Below are 18,543 nucleotides of genomic sequence, written 5' to 3'. Positions count from 1 at the left end.
AGGTATATTATGTGCAATTTTAAATGTAGACTAAGTATGTGTATAAGTGTATACATAGTGTGTGTTCCATGTTTATTGTCAAGTGTTCATGAGATGGATTGCCTGAGGGAAGAAACTGTTCTTGTGCTGGCCGTTCTGGTGCTCAGAGCTCTGTAGCGTCGACCGGACAGTAACAGTTCAAAGAGGGAGTGTGCTGGATGTGAGGGATCCAGAGTGATTTTCTTAGCCCTTTTGCTCACTCTAGATAAGTACAGTTCTTGGAGAGTGGGGAGGGTTGTACCAATGATTCGCTCAGCATGAATGAATGAATGAATGAATGTATGAATGATGCATTTATATAGCGCTTTAGCAGTCCGGACTACCCTCTGTAGTCTTCTGAGGTCAGATTTGGTAGCTGAGCTGAATCAGACAGTTACTGAAGTGCAGAGGACGGATTCAATGATGGCACAGTAGAACTGTTTGAGCAGCTCCTGTGGCAGGTTGAACTTCCTCAGCTGGTGAAGGAAGTATAACTTCTGCTGGGCCTTTTTAACAATGGAGTCTATGTGAATGTCCCATTTCAGGTCCTGGGAGATGGTGGTGCCCAGGAACCTGAATGACTCCACTGTTGTTACAGTGCTGTTCATGATGGTGAGTGGGGGGAGATCAGGGGGGTTTCTTCTGAAGTCCACGGTCATCTCCACCGTTTTGAGAGTGTTGAGCTCCAGGTTGTTAAGACTGCACCAGACAGCCAGCTCCTTAAAGGGATAGTTCACCCAAAAATTACAATTCTGTCATAATTTACTCACCCTCAAGTAGTTCCAAATCTGTATGAGTTTCTTTGTTCTGCCGAACACAAAAGAAAAAAGTTTGTAACCAGGCTGTTTTGGGGCACCATTGACTTCCATAGTAGGAAAAAAAATACTATGGAAGTCAGTGGTGCCCCAAAACTGCTCTTTTTCCCACATTCTTCAGAATATCTTCCTTTGTGTTCAGCAGAACAAAGACATTCATACAGGTTTGGAACTACTTGAGAGTGAGTAAATGATGACAGAATTTTTATTTTTGGGTTAACTATCCCTTTAACCTCCTGTCTGTAAGCAGACTTGTCACCGTCCTGAATGAGGCTGATAAGTATGGTGTCGTCTGAAAACTTCAGGAGCTTGAAAGAGGGGTCTTTAGATGGTGTTGGTGAACAGGGAGAAGAGCAGTGGGGAGAGAACACAGCCCTGAGGAGCTCCAGTGCTGATCGTACAAGTGCTGGATGTGTATTTTCCCAGCCTCACTAACTGCTGCCTGTCTGTCAGGAAGCTGGTGATCCACTGACAGACGGAGGTGGGCACGGAGAGCTGAGTTCGATTGGGCAGGAGGAGGTTTGCAATGATAGTGTTAAAGGCTGAGCTGAAGTCCACAAACAGGATCTTCACATAAGTCCTTGGTCTGTCTAAATGTTGCAGAACGTAAGGCAGTCCCATGTTGACTGCATCGTCCACAGACCTGTTTGTCCTTCAGGTAGGCCAGCATCAGTTTTTCAAAAGACTTCATGACCACAGGCGTTAGAGCCACAGGCTGTAGTCATTTAGGCCTGTAATTTTAGATTTATTTGGGATGGGGATGATGGTGGAGCGTTTAAAGCATGAAGGGACTTCGCACAGTTCCAGTGATCTGTTGAAGATCTGTGTGAAGATAGGGGCCAGCTGGTCAACACAGGCTGGTGTAACACAATCTGGGCCTAGTGCTTTTTTCCTTTTCTGCTTCTGGAAGACCTGGCACACATCGTCTTCACTGATCTGAAGTGTAGGTGTGGGGGAAAGGGGGGTTGCTGGAGGCGTTAATGGTTGTGTGGAGAGGTGTTCAGAGCAGGTGTGGAGTGTTTTTTCAAACCTGCAGTAGAACTCATTCAGATCGTCTGCCAGTTGTTGATTCTCCACAGTGCTGGGGGATGGTGTCTTGTAGTTGGTGATCTCTTTCAGACATTTCCACACTGATGCTGAGTCACTGGAAGAGAATTGAATCCTTATTTTTCAGAATAATTCCTCTTTGCCACTCTGATCTGATCTTTTTCCAGTGTGTATTTGGCCTGTTTATACAAGACTTTGTCCCTTTTTTATATATACTGTTAAACAGTACATATAAAACATTTTCCAGACAGTTTAGGAGTTGCTTTTACACACACATATATTAATAAAGGTAGCTGGATGAATAAATCCCCTTAACGGGAGTACATACACATGCGTAGTAAATATAATTTTGTACAGTGTTTCTCATTTCAGTATTCCATGTTTATTGTCAAGTGTTCATGAGATGGATTGCCTGAGGGAAGAAACTGTTCTTGTGCTGGCCGTTCTGGTGCTCAGAGCTCTGTAGCGTCGACCGGACAGTAACAGTTCAAAGAGGGAGTGTGCTGGATGTGAGGGATCCAGAGTGATTTTCTTAGCCCTTTTGCTCACTCTAGATAAGTACAGTTCTTGGAGAGTGGGGAGGGTTGTACCAATGATTCGCTCAGCATGAATGAATGAATGAATGTATGAATGATGCATTTATATAGCGCTTTAGCAGTCCGGACTACCCTCTGTAGTCTTCTGAGGTCAGATTTGGTAGCTGAGCTGAATCAGACAGTTACTGAAGTGCAGAGGACGGATTCAATGATGGCACAGTAGAACTGTTTGAGCAGCTCCTGTGGCAGGTTGAACTTCCTCAGCTGGTGAAGGAAGTATAACTTCTGCTGGGCCTTTTAACAATGGAGTCTATGTGAATGTCCCATTTCAGGTCCTGGGAGATGGTGGTGCCCAGGAACCTGAATGCCCTGCCACATGTGTCGAGGGTCAGAGTTGGAAAAGTGTCCCTCTATCTTTAGCTTGTAGCAGTGCTTGGCCTTTTGATGCCCCTCTTCAGGTTTGCTCTGGATGTGCTGTAGGCTTGTGCATCTCCTGATCTGAAGGCAGTGTTGCGTGACTTCAACAGGAGTCGCACTTCCTTGTTCATCCAAGGCTTCTGATTTGGATATGTGGTGATCTGTTTCTGGGTTGTAACACTGTCAATGGTGATATTGATATGATCCAATACAGAGGAGGTGTAAGAGTCAATGTCTGTGTGAGCGCCACTGGTGGCTTGAGAAGCAAACATACTCCAGTCTGTGTGTAGAAACCTTTCCTGGAGTGTGGAATCTGCCCCCGCAGGCCACACCTTGATGGTCTTCACTGATGGCTTCACACGGTTGATGAGGGGTGCATATTTGGGGTGAGGAACAAAGAAAGGTGATCTGACTGTCCCAGGTGGGGAGGGGTGTCGCAACGTAAGCTCCAGCCATGTTTGTGTAAACATGGTCTAAGGTTTTGTTTCCTCTGGTGTGACAGGAAACATGCTGGTGAAACTTGGGTAGCACTGACTTTAAGTTTGAGTGATTAAAGTCACCTGCAACAATAAAAGCCGCTTCCGGGTGATCAGTCTGTTGTTTACTGATGGCTGCGTGAAGTTCTTTCATAGCAAGCTTGGCATCAGCATCCGGGGGAATATAGGCTGCAGTTATAATGGTGGAAGTGAACTCCCGGTAGATAAACGGTCTACATTTAACCATGAGAAACTCAAGGTTAGCTGAACAATGACTCCCAACAATAGCAGTTTGTGCACCAAGCTTTGTTAATGTAAATGCACAATCCACCACCTCTGGTCTTACCGAGCCATCTAATGTTCTATCCGCCCGAGTGTGTGGCGTCCCGCTAGCTCAATAGCGGTGTCCGGTATTCCGCTGTTTAACCAGGTTTCCGTGAAGATTAGGACGTTACAGTTCAAAAGTTTCTTGCTGTGTGTGATGCTGAGTCGAATCTCCTCCATTTTGTTCACTAGCGACCGTACATTGGCAAGGAAAATGCTGGGTAAAGAGAGCCGGTGTGGTGTTAGCCTTAGCTTAGCTCTTAGTCCTCCGCGCTTCCCCCGCCTTTGTTTACGATCTCGACGCCGCCTGCGAGCACTTCCGCCCGGCCGGGTAGGGTGCATAGCCTCGGTGTCCTAGCGATCTCAGGAAGGAGTCAAGATTGTCCATAAAAGTGTCGGAAATTGCAAACCGATATCCAAAAGCTCACAACGGGTGTACGATGTAAGGCACAACTGTTCTGCACGAACAGGCCCGAGATGAGTAAGAAAAATACCGCAAAATTGCAAAATCTGGAGAGACCCAGAGCCTCGCGATGTACTCGCGCCGCCATCTTGGGTCGTCTGCCAGTTGTTGATTCTCCACAGTGCTGGGGGATGGTGTCTTGTAGTTGGTGATCTCTTTCAGACATTTCCACACTGATGCTGAGTCACTGGAAGAGAATTGAATCCTTATTTTTTCAGAATAATTCCTCTTTGCCACTCTGATCTGATCTTTTTCCAGTGTGTATTTGGCCTGTTTATACAAGACTTTGTCCCCTTTTTTTATATATACTGTTAAACAGTACATATAAAACATTTTCCAGACAGTTTAGGAGTTGCTTTTACACACACATATATTAATAAAGGTAGCTGGATGAATAAATCCCCCTTAACGGGAGTACATACACATGCGTAGTAAATATAATTTTTGTACAGTGTTTCTCATTTCAGTATTCCATGTTTATTACATATTCAGGTAAATACATGCACTACTATTACTTTGACTAAATAAAGTTACTACAAAGCATATGCAAATTAAATAAAGCAGTATAATTGCATAATCGCAATATCCATAACATATTTTAGAGTTTGTTTGTTCTTTTCACTAAAAAGATCTTCCAGCAGCTGTTGGTTTGTGTTTCAGGTGTTTCTGAACGAGTTGAAATGAAGAGAAACTCTGTGAAGGAGGGAGAATCTGTCACTTTAGATCCCGGTGTAATAAAAAACCCAAATTTGATAATGTGGTATTTTAAGGAGAGTTGCATTGCTGAAATCACTGGAGATCAAAGTAAAATCTGCACAGATGATCTTTACAAAGAGAGATTCAGAGACAGACTGAAGCTGGATCATCAGACTGGATCTCTGACCATCATGAACACCAGAACCACAGACTCTGGATATTATCAACAACAGAGCAGCAGCAGTGATGGTAGCTTCAGCAACAAGACCTTTGTTGTAGTTGTACATGGTGAGTCATGTTTAAAAGCAAGTCTTGTACATTTAAATCACTTCATTAATGTGTTTAGTGGTATTTTTGCAGTGGCATTCAGAATTTTTTATTTTTTATTTTCTCTCTCTTTATTGTATATTAATTCACAGTATGTAGATCATTTCTACAAAAACACATTTTCTGTTAAAGTAGAATTTGTAGATTTAAAGGGGACATCGGATGCCTATTTTCCACAAGCTGGTATGATTCTTTTGGGTCTTCATGAAATGTCTGCAATGTACTTGTCAAAAACAGCTCTGTTCACAGCGAGCCATTTCAGTGCATGTCTTTTTAAATGATAATGAGTTACTGCTCGCCCCGCCCCTCTCTTCTGTGGGCCGTGTCAACCCAAGACGTGTGAAGCGCTGTCTTGAACTCCGTATATGGCTCGGAGGTGGTCTTATTCAAATTGCTAGCTATCTACATAGAAACTGTCTGCAAATTGAAACAGCACGCTGGGTGACTCAGACGGCCTATAACGAACTGGCTGCGCGTTTTCTTTTCAGCTTTTCTCAGCTGGCAGACATGCCAGAAACCTAACTAAATGCAAAAAAACAAAAACAAATCTACAATTTTTTAATCCAGTGTCCCCTTTAAATACAAAGCTCTGTCATGAAACTCTACACAGTAAAAACACAGTGTCAGTTTAACACTTAAAGTGTCAATTTTAACACTACTGAAGATCATATATGGTCCCAATCTATCTAGTGTTAAAAGTACACCATTCATAGTGTTGAATTTTTAGTGTTAATATAGCACCTTACAGTGTAGAAAAATTACACTCCGAGTGGGAATTGTTACACTTGCGATTGTTGTTCAAATTTTACACTCTGGGGTATTTAACACCCCTGGTGTTGTTTTAAGTGTAATTAATAAAGTATTCTTTTCAGTGCAAAAATAAAAATGCTATTGTATGGTGTTAATGTACAAGATTAGACATAAAATCAAGAGTCTTCAAACAGATGTACAAATTCCAACGTTTATTTAACAAATGGTCAAAGTGGCAACTTTAAAGCATATACCAGATGTGCAGAGGTTAGTTAGTCAGTCACATTCATTAAGTGTTGCACGGAAACATAAAATAGTTAATAAAACACATAAAATCATCAAATTTACCTAGACATTAACAAATATGACAGGTAGATTTGAACAAGACTGCAGCAAGATACTTGTCGACAGTTGTGTAGCATCCATGAACACGGTTCCTCGTTGTCCCATCAGCGAGCAGGTATGGCTGTGTGGTCTCTTCTATGCAATCAAGGTGTTCTTCTGGTTAGTGCCTGCAGATCAAAGACAAAAATAACAATTAAGGTCAGCTCTCCAATTGATTTTATTTTTATTAGTCTTTCATATACAACACATCTGGCAATATTTTGAGGCAGACAATAGGTAGTGACAGAAATGTACCTTTTTGAAGATGTTTTTCAGCTTGATAGGACATTTCTCCAGGTCCCTTGCAGCCTTGTGGTGGTGGTGGAATCAAATGAAGGAGATAAATTGATGCAATATCGCTGTCCCGTTCTAAATAACAGATATGACAACTTAAGCAAAAAATGCATGAACACAGAATATAGATAATCTTATTCTGAAATATAGTCTAACCTTAGACATCGGTTTCATCCTCCTTTACAGCCGATTCCGAGGTCAATCGTGTCCTTGAAGGTCTTGGGAAAAGCCAGGAACTTGGCTTCTTGGAAAATAAATAAATAAATAAAAATAATGACAATATCTCTCTCAGGAACCATTCTGTTAAACTGAATGTGTAGTCACACAGTGGCTCTGTTCACACCTGGCATTAGCATGCATCTTGGGTGATGCACAAGTGAACGAGCACAAGACGCATATGGCCACATTCTTTTATTACAGGGTTAGTTCAAAAATGAAAACTCCATCGTTTAGAAACACAATGGAAGATATTTTAATAGAATATAAGATTTCTGTCCCTTGATTGACGGTCCACTTAGATAATTCATAAACTTCATAAAGAGATCTAATCCATACGTATCATGTGGTTTAGTCCAAATTTTCAGTTTATGATCTCTGATCAATGTTTAAATGTGAAAAAATAAAAAAAATTTAATTAAATCTGTTCATTGTATAAAGCGATCGAGTCTCTTCAGAAAATTGTGACTAAACCGCTCGATTCATTTGGATTACTTTTCTCTCAGGTTTCATTTAAAATATCTTCATTTGTGTTTTGAAAATGAATGCAAGTCTTGCAGGTTTGGAATGACAGAGTGAGAAATGACGACAAGTTTTCTTTTTTGGGCTTTATGTGTTTTGATATCTTAAATTAATAATTAGTAAATTCCAGGTGTGAACATGAGCAGATATTGTGTGGCTGCCCAGTTAAATTTTAATTTTTCAAATTCGTTTGCGTGTTTAAAATTGACTACACAGAAAAACACATAAATGACAAAAACTCACAATTCTGGCTTCATCTTCATCATTCTGCTCCCTCCATCACTCTCGCTCCGTGTCATCAGACTCCCAGTTTGCAATCTTATGAGAGGAGCTTCCTTCACTTGACACTGCAGAAGTCTGGCCCAATTCTATTGAAAAATAATAATAAAAATAAATAACACTTATTTCAGTAATTTAATTTACATTAGGACTGTAAATATGGTAAAATAATTGTGATTACCCCTAATTTTGACTATGCTGAGAGCTGTCTATAATGCAGGTGACAAATCATAAACTTATTTTTATTTACATCCTTAATTCTAGGGTCAATTAAACAACTGTTAAAGTTAGAGACAAAACCTTGTGCAATATTCACATGGAGGCATTCCTGAAACAATTTAAGTATTTATTTAAATCTGATTATTAAACACTTATACAATTTTAAAGAGTAACATGAGTAATAAGGCATCTTAAAATGAACAGTGTACTACATTAGAATAAATTAACACGTTTAGAATTTATCTTACTATTAATTTATTATTTATAATGTGAAAAGAAAATACAGATAGATTCAGACATATCTTTCTAAATTAAAACTTAACTTTGTACATCTGGAAATATTTAGGACATTATTTACCCAAAATAGCATGCCATATGAATTGATAAAGACTGGTTTCAAGCATGCTCTGTCCATGGGCACTGAAGGAAACTGAAAGACTGACGGATTTAAGTTTTTAAACGCGCTCTAATTTCACAGTTTTGCATCAGATAACGTCAATTAAATGACTGGTAACGTTACATGTCCCGCGTTACACAGCTCCGTCTGTAGAAAGACTTGACGCGACGCGACACTTCAACACCATGTTATGCGTCACAAAAACTAAATTGTTAGCGCGTAAATGTTTAACAGTCCCACTATTACAGTTTCAAAGCACTCAATGCTTTCAAAAACAAATATAAATTTACCATTTGATGAATTCTCTCCTCCGAGTAGAAAACCCCCCAAATGTGTCTGCTTCAGACTCGCAGTAAAACCAGGCCTCGGCGGGAATGAAGGAGAGAGGATCTGTCAACGAAACAAAATGAAAGAAGTTAAAAGTATATATAACATAAATTGTAAACACATTCCAAAAATTACTTTACACGTAAAATCACCTTATTTCAGGAAATGAAAACGGCCTGAGAAACTTTCACTCTTCTGTAGGCTAACGTTGCATCTCTACACCTCACGAACATAACACCTGACAAAAACACTCGCAGTTAGTAATTTCTAAATGTGTTCACCACCAATCATATTTTGAGTAAAATTTTCAACAAAAAGTATTTCTTCCGTGTAATTTTATAAAGAGAAAAGCAATCCAACTTACCGTCTCGGTCGAATGAAGATAAAATGGCGTCGTGGCTTTGGGAGGCAGCGGTGCTTGAGGGGCGGAGTCAGATAAATTCGGCGTTTTTTTTTTTTTTACACTTTCAGTGTAAAAGTGAAATTACACAAATATTACACCATGTAACAACACTGAACACGACTACTGTTTAACACTGTATATTGTTAATTCAACTCTTTGGGAATTAATAACTTTTAACACTGCAAATACCCTGCTGATTTTACTGTGTACAGTAGATGGCGTAGGGCAATAGGTTCTAACTCAGTCTGATATAATCACATAATTATTCACATGGCGCAGTCGATTGGTTTTAGTTGCATCAGCAGCCAATGAGCTTGCTGCTCAACATTCAAATACCTGGCTAGTGCTTGTTGTAACAGTTGCAGTGTGCTTCAGAAACCCTCCACCTAGGGGCAGTTGTGGCCAAATGGATAGAGAGTCAGACTTGAAACCCGAAGGTTGCGGGTTCGTCCGGCAGGAATTGAATGACCGCTGGTTATTCAGGGTGTGAATAACCAGCGGTCTCTCCACCTTCATTACTGTGACTGAGGTGAGACCCTTGAGCAAGGCACCGAACCCTCAACTGCTCCCTGGGTGCATCGACTGCCCACTGCTCTGGGTGTGTGCTCACTACTGTGTGTTTGCACTTGGATGGGTTAAATGCAGAGCACAAATTCTGAGTATGGGTCACCATACTTGGCCACACCTCACTTCACTTTCACTTTCTCCAGCTCCACCTGTATAGATCTGCTATAGGGTAATTTAATGTATAGTGGGGTTATGTATTTTATATGTGCAGAAGCAGTATTTCTTACATGCTCACAGCAGCATGTCTGTGAATGTATTGGCAGCAGCAAGCCTCTGTCCTTGCTCTGCCGCTGAAGCAGCTTGGTTCCCTCAAGATAATGGGTTTTTCAATTTATGAGTAAAATAAGGTCTGTGGTGTAGCATTTGGACCAATCAGACACAATTTTTCATTTGATTTAACAAATTAAATTAGTTATTAGATTAACAAATAATCACAGACCCCTCACCCAATACACATCCTTGGGTGCCCCTATGTCTGTGGACGCCTCCAGGCCCCCCCGGTGCCATGGCAACCCATCAGATAACACTAGTTTTACTGCTCAAAGGAATGCAAATAGTCGAGCAACACTCACTTCATATTCCCTTTAGGAAAAAGACATTATGCCATAAAATGGACTCTTCTCTAATTAATTCATAGAAAAACCTTTCTTTGAATGAGCACACATATCATTAGGACATTGTGTATATTACTACTGTTTTTGTATATGTTTTTGTGTATTGTATACCGTTTTATGCATGCTTATAATAGATCACTAGTTAATATTACTCTAACGGTAACATGTTTGGTCTCTATCAATTCGTCTTCGGATGATCTAAGTGAGAGTGAATATTACATGTTGATACCTATGCAACATATTAATGTCCTAAGAATCTTTAATGGTTTGTATAACAACTATTAATCCAACCCCTTTTGAACATGCTCTCAGACAAAGAGTCATAAACCCCCCCAGTATTTCCAAACTCCCGCTTGGAAATTCAGCCTTTCTCATTGGTCCAGCCCATCCTGAGAGGCGTGACTTTCCTCACCTTAAAGGGCTCACGCACAGTTCCGCCAGGAGCTTCTTCTGCGCACTCTCTTCTGCTAAAAATCCCGGACTTCTGCCCGTGTGGAGAGCCTGAGCCGGTGCCGGCGTGCCCGGTGGGCTCCAACATATCTCAGTCTTGCGGTTCTGTTAGATTCTAAAAGGATGTGAGCTAGAACTCTTCGGGACACTTAAGTTTTGCGCCAGGATTTGTGGCCTTGACTTTCCATTCAACCAAAGCTATGCGGACCTCAGAACAAGAATAACCTCTTTGGAATTCATCACTCTTCAACCCGGAAGAACGTGATCGCGAGTCCAAGACCTGAAACCATCAAGACTTTCCATCCGAGACTGCATTCCAGACACACGTCAACAATCATGGAAGTGCAAGTATGGTACATCTAACTAAACGAAGCAGAGGTTTAGTATAAGTTATAGACTCGTTATAAACGGCGCTGATGGTTTTACTCAGGTGGTTAACTGACTCTTTCCATAACTGCATTCTGTTTTCTCTAATGGCTTCATTCATCCACTTTAGCTCCCCTTTTGCATATACGCGTGAGTGTATGTATGTTTGTTTGTTTGTTTAGATTAGTTATGTGTGTTAGCGTTTAGTTAATAAAAGTTGTGTGCACAAATTACATGAGTTTCTGGTTCTGCCTTGCAAATTAATGTCCCTTTACGATTCTGACCCTCGCTACATGCTCTAATGCATTAATACTTAAGAAAGTATTTTCTGTGGCCACGAAAATATCCTTTCTTAGAGTTGATTGGAACTTGCACTGAATGGTCGCTGGACGACCAGATCAGTTGATGGCAATTTAATTCTGCTACAGTTATCAGCCGATGTAAATAATTGTAATTAATCATAATTAATTGTAATTATTTATATACAATTCCCTTTTAAGCTAATTTGCTACAGTGGTAAACATATGTAACACAGTTCATAGGTTGGGGGAAGAAAATGGCAGGAACCAGCACATGTTTAACATAAATTTTAATTAGAAAATAAACAACAAAACCAAAGTAAGCGGCAGCCCCTCACAGACGACTGCTGCTCAAACATAGACATAAACAAAAGCACAACTAAAATGTCCCAGGCCTAGCCCTCTCTCATCGTTCACTGTTGTCACTCTTCCTTTTATCCTTCCATAGCTCCTCTGTGGGACTCGAGACCAGTGTGTGGCGCAGGTGTCACTTATTATCATTTACTCCACCAACCTTGCTTCACTCCCACGTGAACGAACAGGAAAATCTATAGGGAACCCATGGCGAATTCCCAATTTCCTTAATTTTTTTTTTGCAATTCTTGTTACATTCGGTTCAATCAGTATATTCATTAAATTGTTTTCAGAATGTTGTATTGATTCAAATTCATCAATACATGATCTGCAAAAAGACTAAAGGCCAGTTCACACCAAGAACGATAACTATAAAGATAACGATAAATATATAGTTCTAAAAATTGTTCTCAGTATTAGAGAATAGCAGAGTCCACACCACAACTATAACAATAAAGGCACAGAGAAATGATATCGTTGGAATCACTTTTAGAATGATTTTTTTCCAGCTGATGAATGATACAAACATTGACAGCCAATCAGAATCCATCCTGCTACAACGAGCTGGAGAATTTAAAGCTGCAGATGCGCGTGCGCTTAGATATACAAACGATATTATCCGCTGGTGTGGACGCTAATATTGTTATCTTTTTAGTTATCTTTATAGTTATCGTTCTTGGTTTGAATGGGGCTTAATTCTGTGTTCCTTGCCATTAATTAAATTGGGCCAGTGGTATTGGATAGTGAAGTAAGAGAGACTAAGGTTGTGTTCGAAATCGCATACTGTCTGAGTACACTCTAAAAAAATGCTGTGTTAAATACAGCCCAGCACTGGGTAAAATATGGACAGAACCAGCGATTGGGTTGTTTTGACCCAGCGGTTGGGTTACTATCCAGAAGTTTGGGTTAAACATTTAACCCAACTGCTGGGTCAAAACAATCAATTGCTGGTTCTGTCCATATTTAACCCAGCATTTTTTAGGTACTTCTTTTGAATAAGTAATTACTTCACGACCATTATAAAAAGTATGTTCTAAATATGAATGTGTGTGGTATGAATGTAATCTGGACGTACTACATTTGCCATGTTGTCATTATCACGTGACCTACCAGCATCAGTTGTGTTGGTTCACTGTCATTGACGAATCCTCTCCTGTGGCCTAATGGGATAGCAAAGTGTCCATTGGATGCACACTTCAGAATCTCACCTAAAGTAGTAGGTCATTCAGGTACTTTTTTGTCTACTGTTTTAGGAATACTACAAATTCGGACATACTACTGTCACGGATCCGTCTGGCATTCCTCACCACGTCATCACTGAGCACCCTCACCTGAATCCTAATCACCTGCACCTGCTCCCAATCACCACAGCCACTTAGCCACAGCATAAAAGCATACGCCACAGTTCACTCATCGTCCGATCTCGTATGCACTACATGGACTCTACTCCCGAGACCATCTCGCTGAGTATATCTATCTAACCATACTTAACCTTTGTGCCTTACCTCCTGTCTCTGCTCCTTGTGATCTCCTCTCCCACCAGATCTTCTGTCTCCGTGGTCAGTGTGCTCCTGAGGATTTTCCCATCTCGTCAGCCCTCCGTATCAGTGGACATTAGGATATTCCCTCAGTCATTCCCATCTTCGGTGCACACCTCAGAAGTCTGCTACTCACCTATCATCACCCCTGCACTGCTCAGTTTCCTATCTCTGTTCAATAAACATTTATCTGTTATTACTTACCTTCGTGTCTGGCAGCATATGTTACAGAAGATCGGACCGTAACCGAAACAGACTCGATGACGGCGGAGGATAGGCTGTGGGGTTTGCGGCAGGCCGGTCGGAGATTGGAGCGGTATGTGGAGGACTTCTGTGAGCTAGTTCACCAGCTGAGCTGGCGCGAGGCCCCCCTTGGTGCGTGCTTTCTGCTGGGGCTGGATGACGACATGATCCGTTGCGATCTTCCTGCCTCGGAGTTTCCCCTGATCGAACTGGAGTATGGCAAGCCCGCCTGCAAAAAGTATGGCAAGCTCGCTAACGGAGGCTCAAGTGCCTGTAAGAATTTTGGTGGAGTATGAGGGGATGTCGCGCCTGCCAGTGCCTGCTCCTCGCAAGTGCCCGCCAGTGCCAGCTCCTCGCAAGTGCCCGCCAGTGGCAGCTCCTCGCAAGTGCCCGCCAGTGGCAGCTCCTCGCAAGTGCCCGCCAGTGCCAGCTCCTCGCAAGAGCCCTCCTGTGTCTCTGCTGGTTCCGTCCAGCTCCGCGCCTCCCAGTGCCTGCGCCACGAAGGCGCCTCCCTATCTCTGCGCTTCCAGAGCGCCCCCAAGAGTCTCCGCTGGTTTCGGCCAGCTCCGCGCTGCCAGAGCGCCCCCAAGAGTCATAAAAGCACACGCCACAGTTCACTCATCGTCCGATCTCGTACGCACTACGTGGACTCTACTCCATACTTACCCTTTGTGCCTTACCTCCTGTCGCTGCTCCTTGTGTTCTCCTCTCCCGCCAGATCTTCTGTCTCCGTGGTCAGTGTGCTCCTGAGGATTTTTCCCGTTTCGTCAGCCCTCCGTATCAGTGGACATTAGGATATTCCCTCAGTCATTCCCATCTCCGGTGCACGCCTCATAAGTCTGCTACTCACCTATCATCACCCCTGCACTGCTCAGTTTCCTATCCCTGTTCAATAAACATTTATCTATTATTACTTACCTTCGTGTCTGGCAGCATATGTTACAACTACTTGTCTCACGTACATTTTTTTTTTTTTTTGCCTATTATATAGCAGGTATATTGTGGTCCTTTACCCTTGTGTCTTTGCCTGGACCCTGACAGTAATAATCATAATGAGTAATATTCATTATGAGTTTAGAAAATACTAGGTTGTATGAAAGCACACACACATATATATATATTTTTTCCTGTTGTTATTCGTTCCTGTTTTATAGGTTACAAGATAAGGATCTACACCTGTTACCAATTGGGGACCGTATTTAAGGTGTCTGGCCTTTGTTTGTTTTTCCCTTGTCCTGCAGTTGAGCTCAGAAGATGGACCTTCACTTTGTTAATCATTTGTTTCTTTATTATTGTTCATGTATTATCTTTATCATTTAAACCCCTGGACTTAAATAAATATTTTCTGCTTTAATATAGCGTTCTTTTGGACTTCAGACCCTTTTTTGTTTTTGTTTCCTTGAGTCGGATGTAACAATTGGGGGCTCATCCATAAGTTTTTTTTATTATAATTTGAAAAAAAAAAAGAGAGCAGATTTGTATGTTTGTTATATTTGCGCTAGCACCTGTATAATGTGTAGGCGGAGCGTATTTGAACTTGGTATTCGATTCATCTGCGTGCTAGCATTGGCAAACAGCAGGTGTTTGGTTTGTTATTGGGAAATATGTGCAAGTGTTTTTCAGCGTCCTAAAAAAATTGTGGATTATTGATCTCTTTGTGCTTTATTGTATGAGAAAGTGAGACCAAATGGGAGCCGAAAATAAGACACATTATGGTAAGTGTTAAGATTTCCCTAAAAGCAAAATTAAGCTTTACTGTGTGGCTCAGGCAGGACTTTTGTTAGCCTAGTATGTTTGCTCTATTAGTACTCAGTAAGTTAGTATTACAGAAAAGTAATTTGTCAGCGAACTCTTTATAATTTGTCGCACAATTGTGGTGTTCCCCAGTAGGTATAGCAACGTGCTGCATTGATCTTTTTTTATTTTAGTTTATTATTTTTGTGCTAACGCTGAGTTGAGGGCGCTGCCGCTATTGTCTATCTCACTGGTTTGTCCGTGAGATTAGAAAATTGACAATATTTGAGCGCTTAAAAAGACTCGACTCTTGGTGGAGGCACGAAGACAGGAAAAAGAGTAGGGGGAACAATCACTGATTGTGTTTGAAAATTGTCAGATAACGAGTTCTGCGGTAAAATGGCTACTGAGTTAGACTTATTTTATAAGTCTCCTAGTGAAGAACTGTTTGACAACTTAACAAAAGATCAGTTGTTGGAGGTGGCAGATAAGTATGGGATTCCTTTAACTACTAAAGACAAACAGTTAAAAAGGACTGTTGCAGTAATTGTAAAAGCAGCTTTGACAAATTTAGATGTCTTAAGTGTGGGAAAGTCTGCTGCTGTTGACAATGATGGAGCTGATCAAACTGCTGCTAATGTTTCATCATTGTCTTTTGAGCAGCAAAGGGATCTAATGCTTTTAGAGATAGAAAGGGCAAAACTAAATCGTGAAGTTGAGATTTGTAGGTTGGAGGTAGAGGCTATTCGCTTTCAGTTAATCGCTGAGGGTAAGCTGGAAGATAGCTTTGTTGGTTTAAATGTTTCGGGTAAAAAAAGGTTGGATGTGGCAAATAATGTTAAGTTTTACCCAAATTTAGTGAAACTGATGTTGACACATTTTTTAGTTTGTTCGAGCGTTTGGCAGATGTTATGAAATGGCCAGACAATGAAAAGACTTTGTTGTTACAGTGTGTGTTAACCGGTAAGGCTCAAAAAGCGTATTCTTCATTAAGTGTTCACGATAGCCAAAATTATTCTAAGGTTAAAGAGGCTGTACTGAAGGCTTATGAGCTGGTACCAGAGGCTTATCGGCAAAAGTTTAGGAACATGAGAAAACCTGCAGAACAGACATATTGTGAATTTGCGAGAGATCTAAAGATACAGTTGGATCGTTGGTGTGCTGCTTCAGGTGCAAATAGTCGTGAATATTTTCACAAGTTGTTCTTATTGGAACAGTTTAAAAGTACTTTGCCTGAGCATGTTTCTACCTTTTTGACATCTACTGAGGATGCTGCCATTCTTACTGATGAGTATGTACTTACTCATAAATGTGAAGTCAAGAAAGATAGGCTTAAGTTCAGTGATGTTCCAACAGAGAGCGTAACTGTACCCCGTCAAGTCTTGCCTGAATATAATAATAGAGGTGAGAGGAATTGGAAAAGTTATGCTGATAAAAGTGACCGTTGTGCTTATTGTCATTTAAAGGGTCACTGGAAAAAGGATTGTTTAACACTCAAAGGAAAACTGATGTGCGTTAAATCTGAACCCAAGCCTGTTCTTGTTGTTTCTTCAGTGCAGACAGATGAGTCTGACGGTTATATTGATAGTTTACAGAAGTTGGAGAAATCGGTGGCACTTTGTAATGATGATGTAGGTTATGCTCCTTTCATTACAGAGGGCTATGTGTCACTGCTTGGAAGTACTGATAAGGTTCCCATTAAGATTCTTCGAGACACTGGTGCATCTGAATCATTCATTTCAGAGTCTGTTTTGCCTTTTTCATAGGAGACTGATACGGGAAACCGGGTGCTGATTCAAGGTATTGGATTGCAAACATTGTCTGTACCCCTGCATAACGTGTTTCTCCAATCTGATTTAGTAAATCGATCAGTGGTGATGGGAGTTCGTCCTTCTTTACCAGTGGAGGGAGTGTCAGTTATTTTGGGTAATAATCTGGCTGGTGACTGTGTGTGGCGTGATGTCCCATCTCCACCTGTGGTTACTACTTGTCCTACTTCGCTGGGTGACATGGATATCTCCCAGCAGTATCCAGAGGTATTTGTCTCATGTGCACTCACGCGTGCTATGAGTAAAAAAATAACTGATGATGAAAAACTGAGGGATTTTAAGGGCCTTATGAAATCTCAAAGGATGGTGCCTGGTCTCCTTGCTTTGCCTTCTGTTTCTCTTCAGGTTTGGGTCTTTGCTCAGAGGGAGGATACATCTTTGAAGTCTCTTTTTGATGCTGTTTTGTCTCCGGAGGGAGAAGAGAGTTCAGCTAATGGGTACTTCATTGAAAATGAGGTACTATTGTGGAAGTGGACTTTTAATGCAGAGGGAGGTTTGACTGAACCAATTATACAGGTAGTTGTGCCTGTTTCTTTGCGAAATTCTGTCTTAGAGTCTGCTCGTGGTGGGGTGTCTGGTCATTTTGGCATTAACAAGACCTACCAATGTTTGCTGCAGTATTTTTACTGGCCTCGTATTAAGAGTGATGTAAGACAGTTCATTAAGACTTGTTTAACTTGCCAGCTGACTGGAAAACCAAATCAAATTATGAAGCCTGTGCCTTTATACCCCATACCTGCTATGGAACAGCCTTTTTAACATCTTCTAGTGGATTGTGTTGGGCCTTTACCGCCTTCAAAGTCTGGTAGCGTGTACTTACTGACATTGATGTGTCAGAGCACTCGCTATCCTGCGGCATATCCTTTGCGTTCAATCACCACACGATCAGTAGTAAAAGCATTGTCCCAGTTTATATCTATTTTTAGTATTCCAAAAGTTATTCAGAGCGATCAGGGGACAAATTTTACATCTAATATGTTTCAAGAGGTGTTAAGACAACTCTGTATTAAACATAACAGATCAACTGCATACCATCCTGAAAGTCAGGGTGTTTTAGAGCGTTTTCACCAGACATTGAAATCTTTGTTGAGTTAAAGGGTGACTGGGAGGAAGGTTTGCCGTGGTTGCTGTTGGCCACACGTGAGGTTGTCCAGGAGAGTTTGGGATTTAGTCCCAAACAGTTAGTCTTTGGACATCGTGTACGGGGACCGTTGGGTGTACTGTGTGATGGTGCTCTACAGGAGGAGCCACTACTGAGTTTGATTCAGTACATACACGGTTTTCGTCTACGTTTAGTTCTGGCTGGGGAATTGGCAAGTGAAAAATTGGGGAAAACCCAGGAAAAGATGAAATGTTGGTTTGATCGCAAGTCAGAGATTCGCCTGCTTAGCCCAGGAGATCAGGTGTTAGCTTTGTTTCCTTTACCAGATTCTCCTTTTTGTGCAAAGTTTACAGGACCTTACGCTGTGCTTCGAAAAGTGTCTGATCACAATTACATACATTCTACCTCTGAGCGCAGGAAGCATACTCAGTTGTGCCATGTGAATTTGTTAAAGCCTTTTTATGCCCGTACTGTGGCTCCTAAGGTAATCTCTTCCTCAGTTGCCCTAGCCAGTTTGACACCTGCAGGTGAATTAGA

At 41.3% G+C, this 18,543-nt stretch overlaps 1 protein-coding gene and 1 long non-coding RNA gene across 3 annotated transcripts in view; one reads left to right on the top strand and one right to left on the bottom strand.

The window, feature by feature from the left end:
- LOC131529647 (uncharacterized) overlaps positions 1-18,543 on the top strand; it is a 51,957-nt gene that overhangs the window by 17,575 nt on the left and 15,839 nt on the right. For both annotated transcript variants that reach the window (XM_058759450.1, XM_058759449.1), the window contains exon 4: positions 4,757-5,080. In XM_058759450.1, the coding sequence (XP_058615433.1) occupies positions 4,757-5,080 (324 nt within the window). The remainder of the gene's footprint in view (positions 1-4,756; positions 5,081-18,543) is intronic.
- On the bottom strand, positions 5,861-8,913 carry LOC131529648 (uncharacterized). The gene is made up of 7 exons (XR_009268163.1): positions 8,872-8,913; positions 8,660-8,745; positions 8,471-8,570; positions 7,529-7,653; positions 6,704-6,791; positions 6,509-6,622; positions 5,861-6,381 (listed from the first exon to the last, which is right to left on the bottom strand). It is a non-coding gene; the product is annotated as an uncharacterized LOC131529648 (long non-coding RNA).

The sequence above is a fragment of the Onychostoma macrolepis genome, chromosome 22 (genome assembly GCF_012432095.1).
Source record: "Onychostoma macrolepis isolate SWU-2019 chromosome 22, ASM1243209v1, whole genome shotgun sequence".
In the NCBI taxonomy this organism is placed as follows: Eukaryota; Metazoa; Chordata; class Actinopteri; order Cypriniformes; family Cyprinidae; genus Onychostoma; species Onychostoma macrolepis.
This window is presented reverse-complemented; position numbering and strand designations above follow the sequence as displayed.